The sequence below is a fragment of the Acinonyx jubatus genome, chromosome A2, assembly GCF_027475565.1.
Source record: "Acinonyx jubatus isolate Ajub_Pintada_27869175 chromosome A2, VMU_Ajub_asm_v1.0, whole genome shotgun sequence".
Taxonomy (NCBI): Eukaryota; Metazoa; Chordata; class Mammalia; order Carnivora; family Felidae; genus Acinonyx; species Acinonyx jubatus.
The window spans coordinates 136158916-136171821 of record NC_069383.1 but is presented as its reverse complement, the minus strand read 5'-3'; the positions used below and the strand labels follow the sequence as shown (position 1 = coordinate 136171821).

Here is a 12906-nt window from a genome sequence, read left to right as displayed (position 1 = left end):
AGCCGAAAATAATCAAACATGTTGGTAATCTGATGTTTTGCTGCTAGATTATAGAAAAACAGTAAGTACTGAATTAAATTACCGAGACTGCATGGTAATGAAGCTTTTTGAGAAGCTTTGGGTTTTTCAAATGACAACTGTTTTAAATCCATGACAGATTCAATAACTTTTTTTGCACTACATCAGTTAGGTTGCTTAGCACCGATATTCTGTAAATTAGGGGAGCAGGTTATTTGGAAAGTAAGAAAGTAAAAGGCAAGAGATTTATTAGCTCCAAATAAGCTATTGAAAAAAAATTTTTTCCCACAGGGGTGGGAGTGAGGTTCAGCGAATGATTGTAATGGTGAAGTCTTTAAAATCAGATACTCTGGGGAGTGAAACTAAGACTCCCTCAGGAAACATGATTAGCACACTATGAGACTAAATTGGGAGGATTCTCACAGAATTAAGGAGGCCGTCTTACACAGGTCAGTGTAATTCGACAAGGGGCTAGAAATACTTGCGAGTTTTTGAATGACCCTAAGCATAATTTACTTTCTGAGCAGCATATTCTTAGTAAATGTGTCTTTTCATTATTAATTCACACTAAAAGCCAGAGGGCTTGAATTTGACTGTGTTCTACAATGGCCGGACAAGTCTAGCTTTCCCATCTGTGTCAGCCAAGGCTCCACTCTTATTTTCGAATAACAATTCAGTTGCACTTTCCTTAAAAAAAAAAAAAAAAAAAGCCACAGAAAAGGACAATTTGTCTTGTTGCCTTCAACAAGGCTACCTTAAAATTTTTTGTGCCCCTTGTCATTTTAATAAAAAAAAAAAAAGAAGAGGTGGCTTATCTGTGAGGAAGCGACAGGCTAAGCTGCAGATCAAACATCAAATTCAGTACGAGATGTTTTAAAGTGTTAGAGAGCACAAGGTTATTCGCACACACGCTCGCACAGGAACGCACACGCACACGCACGCGAGGGCCACACAAAACTGAGAATCAGAAGATACTGATCAAAGGAAAACAAAACAAAACAAAAAAGGCAACCTAGGCATTGAAAAGAACAATCCACAGGCTTCTTGAAAATTTGCGGTTTGGAATTTAATTCGGTGGAGATGGGCAGACTGTCCGCACTCCTAACTGCCATCTGAGGCTGCTGCCTGTCTCTGTTTTCAATGCCTATTGGATGGGTGATTGTGCCCTGGGCATTCTAGGCTCAGTACTTTCGTAAAGGCACACATGCAGAGAAGGGAGAGAACCCGCTGGTGAGTTTTATGTATGTATGAGGCATTCTCAGTGGATGTGGGTCATGCTAGAAGATGTACACAGGAAGATTATTTGATTCTAATTCATGCCACTTGATATAATGTGATAAAACATTTGACATGAGAGATAAGTTCCATTTTAATCCGAGAGAGAGGACGGGTGGGAATTAAAAAGTAAGAAAGGTTTTCTCGAGGAAAGGTGATGCAGAGGAAAGAGCGATATTGAGCACAGAGAGGGGATGATTGGAAAAGAAAAAAAGGAAGGAGCCTTTTCAACACACGAGGAAAGCAAATGAGCTGGAAGACAAAGCATATAAAAGTCAGAAGCTGGAGAATCCTGAGCACTGCCAACAATGAGCTCACTTAGCTATGGAACAAAAACACGCGCGCACACACACGCACAAACTCAATGTAAATTGCTGAACACAATCACAGAAAAAATATAGAAACACGGATTCCATAGTAGACCAAAACATTAATGTTCGGGCTGGCACTAAAAATATACGAAAACCTGGACAGAAGGAGCTCACGCTTCACGAGACAGAAGTAGGCTGCACAATTAGAGCCACACGGAGACAAGTACGTCAGCTTCCATGCACTCTGGCCGGGTCTACACTGGCAAATTCAGTGGAAACTTGAAGCAAAATATCTGGCTAAATTAGGCAGCCCCATCTGCTTTGGCCTGAAAGAGGCAGGCAGTTTGAGACCAAAGCAGATTCCTTTTTTTTCCCCCCTTCTTTTTGCCTCAGTGGCTTGCTTTGGAAGTGCAGATGTAGTCACAATGGAAATAACACTGCTTGATAGCTATTAATCCTCAGAAATCTGCATTTTCTCCAGTTCGGTCTGGGTCGGGCAGCCTGATATACCTGCTCTTTGTATAGCCGCTTCTTCTCCCGAGTTTTCAAGTGGGTGGGTGGGCAGGGGGTGCCCCGGTTTAAAACCACACTGACTGAACAAGTCTAGTACAAGAGTTTGCCCAAAGCCAGGGCTAATGAAGCATTTCCAGGCTTCCAGAAACGGAGTTCTCTTGGAAGGGTAACAATGCACCACATACTGTACATCTGCAAGCCACGGCTGGGGTCAGGGAGGCACCACCCCCAGGAGAGGGAGCCGGTGTCAGCCTCCCCGACGACAACACTTCCCTAAAGCAAGGCCAGATTGCGAGGAGGACCATGACCAAGAAAGGTCTCTGCCAGTTACAGAAAAGCTGCCTCACAAGCTTCGTGCAGAAACGAGGCTGCTTGCTGAGAGAGGCTGTGCGTCGTCCTACGTATCACACAGATTGGGACTGAGACACGGCCACGCCAGAGTGGGTTCGGAACAGACACACGACAGATAAGAGCCTAAGGCAGAGGGAAAGGGAAAGACACTGCTCGAATCAGGACCAATCCATTTTCTCAAAATGTGACTTATCCTCCTGTCTCTTATTTTGTCACATTTTGGAGGGTCTCCTCCTTGGTCTTCAAGGAGGAGAAGGCATTTACTTACATCAAATAACCTTTCTATATACATCTCCTCATTGACCTTATCACGGAGGACATCCTGAGAGTGACGGACGAAAGTCACATAGGCGTCGGCCACGTCCATCCCGGGTTTCTGCAAAGAAACAGGAAAACATGAAAATGGAATTTTCAGACAGTGACTTCCTCGGTGACTCATCCATTTCAGTCTCCCCACCCCACCCTACCCCACCCCACACTGCCTGTGCTGGAATTTGAAGCTATTCATAATATACTGTAGAGCTATCCACAGCCTGGACTGCTAAGAACTGATATTTGAGCCTCCTGCTCTTTCCAGGAATCAAACCTGGCTAAGAAAGGGAGCTGGGATTACACGGTTTTACAGTTATTTTTTTAAGCTATTAATTTCTTTTTCTGCTATAGATACTATAACAGATAAATCATCACTGGATAACCCAGAGACATCCTCTGGCTTTTCTTTGGATTGAAATCCCCATTTAAGAATACCCAAACAGACTCTGTCTTCCACTGTCTGTCCTTAATATAACATTGGAAAGGTGACAGCCTTCCTCGATCTTTTTTTCTTCTTTAAAAAATGGAGAAAATGCTAAGTAAAGAAATTATATTTTAGCGTACATCTCCTCCTACTGAAGCCACATTTTTTTTTGGGTGGGTGGGTGGGTGGGGAGGAACACTTTAACCTGAGTATGTAGTGAATATTTCCTAATCGGTTTACTCAGAGGAGACATTCAACCTCTTATCTGTCTTTACTTCCCAGCGCAGCCTTATGGCCCCCAAATTTTAAAAAGCAGGAATTGAGGAGGAGGGCGAAGGACGGGATTTTTAAATAAATTAGATTTTCTGGAAAGGTAAGCAGGTGGTTCATCCAGAGTTAAGAAATAATTTATTGTGAGAAAATACTAATACAAAAAAAAAAAAAAAAAGAGAGGCTCGGGGTGCACACTGCTTGAGATGTCGCAATCAAAGATACGTCCAAAGAAACCTATTAAAACAATGTAATATGGGTCATCAAGAGAGCTGCAACAAACCGCTTAAATTTCCACAGTAGACATGTATGTTTGCTAATAACTAAACAAGATTAGTTTTCATTACTGTGATTTACCTTAGATCACAAAGTATCATTTCTCTACAAGACGGGACTGTCAGCCACTGCAAATTGAAGTTAGTTAACACTTCTGTGTAATTTCCAGGGTGAAAATGAGGAAGGTTTGGAAACAGTAGGACTGTATTTTTTTTTTTTTCATGATACAAAGCAAACAATTATCAAGGAAAGGGCCAATGCTTTGGCCCCTGGGATGCTAGTAACATTTCTTAACACCTGCTGGAACAATGACAAGGTATTAATTTGAAAAACAATGAGGACAATCCAAAGCCACAGTAGTCAACTGTTACACTTTCAAGCAATTTTCAGTGAATGGATTGAGCAGGTTCCGTGATGGTCCTATAATTGTGGCAGTTTTATGATACGAAACAATAGAGGTTCTCCAATGAGATGTAAGTGATACATATCAGTTCTAAACTGGCACCTCGCTAGGCTCCTTCTCTCCCTTTGGCAGCCGCACATCAAAGGGCAGTCTCAGTAGGGATGGGGACCCCCCCACTTGGGGGGACTTGAGAAACTTATTAGTATTGTTTCCATTTCTTCCCTGGTGATCCTGGAGGCAGATATGGCCTTTTCCTGGACTCATGCAGCCACCTTAGAGCTAAGATTCAAAGCTCAATTCAGCAGCCCTGTTAGTAACCGGCAACGTTAGTAACCTGTAAGAATGGTTATTTTCACCCACTCCTTCTCTTTCCACAAAATTTGCTGTCATCAAAGGGCGTTTCATTTAAGTTTTAAAAACTTTGACCAAAAAAAAAAAAATCAGGGTGGTTTATCTTACCTAGGTAGTTAAAAAGCTCCATGGTTCTCTACCTTTTGACCCTGCTTTTTCTTCATCACGTGTACCAATAGCTGACATTTACTATATGTCTGCTTGTTTGCTCTCACTAGAACATAACTCCACAAATATAGGGGCTTTATTTGATCTATTTTCTATTGTATCCTCAGCACACAGAATGATGCCTGGCACAGAGTAGGTGCTCAGTAAATATATGCTGAATGAACAAACCCGTGAATGAATAAGCCCCTTCCCCACATCTTTTTTTTTTTTTTTTTTTTTTTGAGCTCTTTAGTCACACTACCTGGATTTTTATTATATTCCCCCACCAACTGGAACTTGCGAACATCATTTAAATTTCTCTGGGTCTTAGTTACACCATCTGTAAAATGGGATTAATAGTAGCTCTCCTACTTACCTTCAAGGGTTGTTATAAAATAATGTAGGTCAAGATACCATAAAAGCCATAAATTGATATACAAACATGAGCCACTATGACTCTGTTCCCCCACCCTGCCCCACAATATTGTATCACTTCATAGCCTTACCCACCTTTGGAATCTACTTTGGAACCAAGAAGAAAAACGGGGCTTGAGGGAAACCAACATCAAAATAAAGACGATACAGTCTCTGTGTGCCAATGTATACAGTGTTCTTATGATACAGTCCCCAGGCCTCCACTCACCACCTTCTTCCTTTCTCACCAGCTTTACATCCAAAGCCAACAAGTTTGTCTCCCTTCCTTCTGTGGACCAGGAAGGGGCAACTGTTTGAAACAGGTGGGCTGATAACTGAGTGCCGTCACTTTTCCTGACGCCCTTAGCAAACTGCAGCACCAGACAGGTAGACCCAGCAACCACTGGGGTCTGGGACTATCAAGGGCAGAGGTAAGCCACCTCTATACCTCTGGAGGCCCTGTGGGTAGCAGGTCACTACGTGGCTACGGGAGAAAGACAGTCACAGTGTTGATCCTTTGTCATTGAGGGAGGGTTGAAGTACAGTTTTCTGTTGACACAGGCAGAGAAGGATGTGTAATGAAGTCTAGGTAGATTTCCAACCAAAATGGTTAAAAGAAAGACTGTTCACAGACAAGCTAACTTGCAGTTGTACTTGGAAAATATTCTTGGCTAAATGACTGATGCTATTAGATAAATGAGGCTTTATACCATATTGCTTTCCTTTCCTTTCTTTCTTTTTTTTTTTTTTTTTAACATTTATTCACCTTTGAGAGGCAGAGACACAGCACGAGTGTGGGGAAGGGCAGAGAGAGAGGGAGACACAGAATCCGAAGCAGGCTCCCGGCTCTGAGCTGTCAGCACAGGGCCAGATGAGGGGCTCAAACCAACAAACCATGAGGCCGCTTGACTGAGCCACCCAGGCGCCCCTATAACCATACTGCTTTCTAAACACAGTGGGGAAAGCTTCAGATGATGGTGTTTAGTATCTCGTACATTGTTTATTTCAAATATGGCTTGGACAGGCCGAGGATGGAGATTTTAGCAAACGTATAAAACAAACAAATAACCTCTGTATAGTTGACTCCCTCCACCTGTGGAAGGTATCATTTGTGAAGACGCCACTCTGTGGCTTAGGAAAAATAGGACATTTTAATCATAGCTTGCCCCTACCAGGGACTTCTGAGCTTGAAAACAAATTCAAATTTTCAGTAACTTAAGCAAGCCCTAATTAGAAATGCAAATCTGTCATGTATATTCGGAAGGGTCAAATACTACATCTAAGACAAAGAGATAGGCTTTGGGGATTACGCAATGTTTTGAATGACTGGTAACAGCACTTCTGTCCATTAGTGCGGATAATTAAGAGACAGATCTCTGATGTAACTAACTACTAGTCCCCACAAGGAACTAAACCCATAAACCATGTGCCAAAAACCTCACAGGGCAACACAGATGAACTCGGAGACTTCAGAGCCAGAAACACCTCGGAAGATGATTTCACCCAGAGGTCTTAACCCCGGCTGCAAATGAGAAGGATCTGGGGAGCTTTGGGCGATACTATCACCAAGACCCCTCACTCCAGAAATTGTTTTAATTTGGCAAGCAACCTGGCGCTAATGCTCGTAAGGGCTCCCCAGGTGTTTCCAATACGTAGCCAAGGTCCAGACTCATGGGTTTAGCCTACTGGTTCCCAAACCTGCACTCTCCCAGATCAGCTCTTTGGAAAGAGAGTTCCAGGCTCCGCACCCCTCCCCCCCCTCCCCGCCAACTATTGAAGCAGAATCTCTGGACACAAGGCGCCTGAAATCTCTACTTAAAAAAACCAAAAGACAACACCCCCCTCCCCAAACACTGCCAAGTATTAACGCTGCACATTCTGGGGTGAGGACACGTGATTTAATAGGTGATCGTCCCCGGTGTGCCAGGACACTGGCTCTTCAAAACAGAAGACAGAAACAACAGAACAAAACAGCAAACCTTGACTGGTTACGCCTGCCAATCTCCACGGTGTAACTATTCCCTCCTTGGCTGAGTTCAAGCTACCCATGTGCCCCGACTGAAGGCAGAGTTGGAAAAACATGCACACAACTGACTCCTGGAAGGCAGGGCTAGCAGGCTTTCCGGAGTCAAACTGCTGGCACTTAAACCCTCACGCCCTGATTTACTAGCAGGTGATGCTGGACTTGCTCTTAACCTCCCTGTGCCTCACTTTCCTCACCTGTGAAGCAGGGTGATCCCATTCCCCTCCCATAGGGTTGTTTGGAAAAGCACACGATTACTGTAATTGACCATATGTAAACATGCACAGACATTACGCCTGTGTATTCTGTGCTATTATTTTCCATAACATTGTTTATTTACTAAAACACAATATTCTTGCTATGATATTATGTACTATAAAAATAGATGTTAATCAACTTGATTTTAAAGGGTATCCTTGTCCTGAGCCATAACAATTGGTGAAATCATGGGTTTGATGTGCTAACCACATTTTTTTCTAATACTCCTTAAATAATTCCTCAATTATCCCAATAAAGATGTCGGTCTATGCACGAACTAAAATCATCTTGCAGATGGCATAGTGTTTAAGGGGACTGGTTTAAATCTCAGCTCTGCCACTTACCAGCGGTGGGACTCTGAGCAAATGACCATCTCTGCGCCTCAGCTTCCTCATCTTTAAACATTTGAAGTGCTTACCTTAGAACAGTGCTTAGCACACAGGGAATGCTTTATGAGGCTTGGCTGCAATTGCAATTATTATTATATTATGTATCAGCAGTGGCAAATGTACCACAGTTTGGAACACGTTGCCTCATTTTCTTCTGTCTCCCTAGAGGGTGCAAATTCGCTAATTCACTTTTGTTCCCTTTCGTGTAGATGTAGAGCCTTTTTTTTTTCCCCCTTAGCTTTACAATAAATCTAAACCTGGTCTGTAGGAATTAGGTGGAAACCACATGAAATCACTGATGTTTGACTTTTCGGACCCCCTCCCCAAAATAATTTGACCTCCCCAATAACTTCCGGTGATAGCGATGATTGCCAGGTCAAGTTTCTCTGGGTATTTGGAGCTTGCCTGCTGGGCACCTGTTTAAACCTCGCCGGGGAGATCGCCCCTTGACTTGGGGGCCTATAGACACCAGATCTTCAGGCTGGGTGCCTAGAATTTCAATTTCTATTAGGGCTGCAGACCCGTGCAGGTCAGGACTGCTGTCAGCAAATTCATCCTCTCTCCCTGCTCCCCTGTGCAATACAGTGCGAGCACCCCCTTATCCGCCTGCCCAGGGGCTCTGCTCCTGCTGCTCAAATGTCTAGGGAGTGCCAGGTATAGTGCTGAGAGTTCCATATATGTGTGTCATTTAATCTGCACAGCAAACCTGTGACTTGGGTATTATTACCTCTCTTTTAAGGGTGGAGAAATAGGCCCAGAGAATTTGAGTAGTTCGCTCCCTGTGAACTGAAAGTTTATACTTTGGGGCTTGGAAAAATAAATTACTTAACGCCTCTCCTGGCTGCGGTTGTGTGCGAGCTTCTTCTCTTCTCCATTATAAAGACTCTCTACGTGAAGGAGTCTGAGGTCCCTCGATGAGAAGTATTATATAAATTCAAAGCATAATTATTGATTGTACATTCTCTCATTAAACAAACAAAATGTATGCTAATGCTAGATTCACTCCAATTTTCCATTTTGCCATCCTTTGCGAAATAAGCTAATAAACGATTACACACTTAGCTTCCTGGGGAAATGAATTTAAATGTTAATATAAATCCTTTTAGAAAAAAACAAATTTTAACAAATAAGTATTTGAACAAGGAGGGCACTTAACCACGTTCAGAATGAGAAACGTTCAGTACAAGACCCTTGGTGGCTGTTGAGATAAGCTCTCTAAATTTAATATTTTATAATAGACTCACACCTCTTTTGTTAGAAATGGAGAAACAGAATCATTTTCTTTTCCCCTTTATTGGAATATATTTAAATCTCTCCAATTTTATTTTGCTAATAGGCAGGGCAAAGTCTGTCGATAAATGTATCCTGACTTATCACAGGTAATCCCACACTCCAGCGTTCATGTGTAGTACTTAACCTCAATTTAAATGTAAATTTTGGGCAACCACAAGTGCTTTATCTGTGAACTTTGAGAGCTCTCTTCATTAATGAGGTCTGCACTAATTATAAGCAGTTCTGTAAGATTTCCTTAAAACAATTGCAGAATTGACCCCAAAATGAACAAATTCAGAATTTATTTGTTTAAAAAAAAATACTGGTACCCTTGTGCAAATTTCTAGCTCACGGAGACTCCCAAGGTGTGCATACAGGAGGGGAGGGGAGTAGGCCGATAGAGAATGAACTGTACCAGAGAAACCCAGGAAAATGAAACGAAAGGCCACTGGGTTTACTCTCAAACAGGATCTCTCTTCTGGATGAAAGAAACGATACCCTCTTTTCATCTAAAAAAAATGTTTTACCATGAAATACTCTTGGCTTCTCTCTTTCTGGTGATTCAAGTCAGAGATATGCAATTTAGTAGCAACTAATGAAAACAGCATCATTCAATTTCTCATGAAAGCAAACACATACACATGCGTGCACACACACACACACACGCACACACACACACACAAAAGCAATTTTCGAATACTCACAGGTACATCCACATATTTGGAAGCTGCCTTCACCTAAGGAGGAAAGAAGAGGGCAGAAGTGAGGTTGGTGTTTATGCTTCATTGTCCACAGCTCAGTGCTGTGTCACCATCAGTTAATACAATACACTGGCACACGGAGCTGACCAGGAAACACAGAAAGGTACTAAAAAATAAAATGTGATGTCTATTCTCTTTCCCAAGCTGTAGCTACCGCTTTGGAGAGAAAGAGAGAAAAGAGAGAGGGAGAGAGAAAAGAGGGAAGAAAGGTAGGCAAAAGGGAGAGGAAAGGAAGGAAAGGAAAGGAAGGGAGACAGGAAGAAAGGGAAAAAGAAAGAAAAAAGAAAAAGGGAAGAAAAGAACAAGAAAAGAAAGAAAAGAAATGAAAAGAGATGAAAGGAAAAGAAAAGAAAAAAGAAAAGGCAAGCAGATATTTACTGATTAGGATCCTGTGGCTGTTGTGGGAATTCTGCATGCTCCTCTGTCCCTTTAAAAAGTAGAAAAGTAACTAGCTAAACCGAAACTGATTAGTGGAGGGCTTGCTAGTCTAGAAAAGCAACTAAGGCCGCTGTTACTTCCTGTATTTTGGGTCTTTTTGTCCTGTGGCCACGGGTTTGTCCTAATGGAACCCTTGAGTTTCAGTTAAGAGTCTTAAAGAGGACGCGGTGTGGTGGGCGGGCATCCTTAACCCAGAGGGTGACAGGTGTCTGTGGGTGGGGTTGAGAGAGTACCAGAACCTCTCAAAGCCTGTCCCAAGGCTGTCGTTCTGTCTCCTGGTTTTAAATACTAAAAACCCCAGACAGGAAGAGCAGGAAGTGGTTATGGAATTTTTTTTCAGTTTTTGGGGAGAGAGTGCGGTATATATCTGAGAGCATGGAATCTGGAGTCGGGTGTGGGTTCAAATCCCAGCTCTACGACTTACGAGCTGTGTGACCTTCAGCAAATTACTTCGTCTCTCTGAGCCTCAGGTACCACATCGGCCAAAGGCAGAGATGCTAATAGATACTTACTTTAGCGGGTGATCTAAAGGTCAATGTACACAAGGTTCTGGGACGTAGTAGGCATGGAACGAATGGTAGGGAAGGTGATCAATTCATAAGCACATCTGGGGAGGGGGGGCTCTGCGTGCTGTGGGAGGTCAAGAATGGCGAGGTTGGAGGAGTAAAGCCCAAGGGACTTATTTCCTTTTGACTTGGCTCTTGTTCCTCGAGGCACAGGTGAGACCAGGGGGCTACGTTTGGGGTCAGAGAGGGTTTTGAGTCTTATTGGAAACTACAAAGACGGATGCACACAAAACAGTTAGGACGTCTTTCACATCACAGGTAGGGCTTCCTCTTGTCACTTGGCTGAGGCCACTATCAGGAATCACAGCTTCTACCCACATGTCGCTCAGCAAAGTGTCCAGGGGAGCATTTTCCCCAATTGCTCTCTTCTCAAGGCTCCTTTTCAAAATACCGACTCCCAAGGGAGAAAAGCCAGCGAACCAACAAGGTAGGTTGGCAAGAGCCCAGGAGTAAGAGTGGACAATTCTCAAAGTGGCAAAACTAGTTGACCCTGAGACAGTCATGTCAAGTCCCACAGACTTGGTCTCTAGAACTGGGTGATGATGATTCTGTGTTCTTTGCAGGGTTGAGAGCCTGACTCAGTGAAAAAACATATGAGAAAGTATTTCAGAAACTTTAAAGGGCTGACCACACACATCGATGAGTTAATTCTTGAGAGGGCAATGCATCTGAACACCCGGAATGAGCACCAGCACCCAAGGTAATTCCTCGATTCTCTTGCTAAGGATGCTCTTAAAACCCTACATTTTTCTTTGCAGTGTGGACTGCAACTGTAATTCTGTAATTTTGTGCAATGTCTGTCTCCCACAGAATGTCTTGTCTTGCTCACAGCTGTGTCTCTAGTGACTCACTTGGTACCTGGCTTAGAAAGGGCGCTCAGGGAAAATGCGCAGAAGGAAGGAAGGAGAGAAAACAAGTGACCAGCGATGGCTTCAGGGTCGTTCAGGAATGAGCAGGGAATGGCCAGATTGAGAAGCCATTGCATGAATCAGTCTGAAAGCCAACATTGTGAAAGCTCATTCCTGCAAAGGCTGCTGGGTGAAAGGAAAATGGCCATTTGGGGCCATTAGAGGGATATGAGGAGGGGCGCCTGGGTAGCTCAGTCTGTCAAGCATCCGACTTCGGCTCAGGTCATAATCTCGTGGTTCGTGAGTTCGAGCCCCGCGTGGGGCTCTGTGCTGACGGCTCGGAGCCTGGAGCCTGCTTCGGATTCTGTGCCTCCCTCTCTCTCTGCCCCTCTCCCACTCATGCTCTGTTTCTTTCTCTCTATCAAGAATAAATACACATTTTAAAAAAAGCGATATCGGGAAAGCTTTCCAGATATTGCACAACTAATGTTTCTACTAAATGATCCCCAAAACCAAATTTCTCCTGTCCATTCTGGATGTAGAATTTAGTTTGGGCAAAAAGTTGGTTTTCCTTTCTTTCAAGTCTCTCTCACCTACAATACCTAACACTTATGTGATGTTTTTCACTTGGCAAAACACATTCATGGACAGTTTCTTCTTTCAGCCACTCTGCAAAATGAGGGCTAGGAAGCATCTCTATTTTACAATTCAGAGCACCCAAACCCTCAGAATTTATTTGCTCATAATCTAGGCCAGAAGGCAGAGATGGCAGGACTCACATGTGGTCTCCTGAACTCCCAATTTTCTCTTTGGAACTCCCGATCTCCTCACCCATTGTAGAAATGTCTGAGGGACTCAAGCATCAGTGGTTGGGGCAGGTGCTCGTAAAATCATTCTTCTCAGCTGGAAACTGCCTCTTTTGCTCTGTGGAGTCAGTGCTTGGCAGTTGGTAAGAGTTTTGCTACAGCTGAAATGATCAACCTTTAAACACGCCTACTCTCCATTTACCACTAACATGCAGTTTCAATCCAGAGAATGACACCAGTCAAATTCTATTCCTTTTGAGGCAGTTTCGGAAGATAAGGCAAGCTGTATGTCATGAATGAAAGCCATCCACTCTCCTACACACAGCAGCCTTCAGTTTTTCATCAGATAACTGCTGACTTATACCTTGTCTTGTAGATCTCCCTCCCATCCCATAGTGATAGGAAAAAAACAGCTCAGAGTAAACTGTGGTCCTATTATTATTTAGAGTATTGTTTTGGTGTATCGTTTTGGCGCCTGGC

The 12906-nt window shown here is 43.3% G+C and overlaps 1 protein-coding gene across 17 annotated transcripts in view; it reads right to left on the bottom strand.

The window, feature by feature from the left end:
• Nucleotides 1–12906, bottom strand: part of CADPS (calcium dependent secretion activator) — a 474516-nt gene that overhangs the window by 36742 nt on the left and 424868 nt on the right. For all 17 annotated transcript variants that reach the window (XM_053219142.1, XM_053219145.1, XM_027039150.2 and 14 more), the window contains 2 exons: nt 9712–9744; nt 2737–2844 (listed from right to left, as the gene is read on the bottom strand). In XM_053219142.1, coding sequence (XP_053075117.1) covers nt 2737–2844; nt 9712–9744 — 141 coding nt within the window. The remainder of the gene's footprint in view (nt 1–2736; nt 2845–9711; nt 9745–12906) is intronic.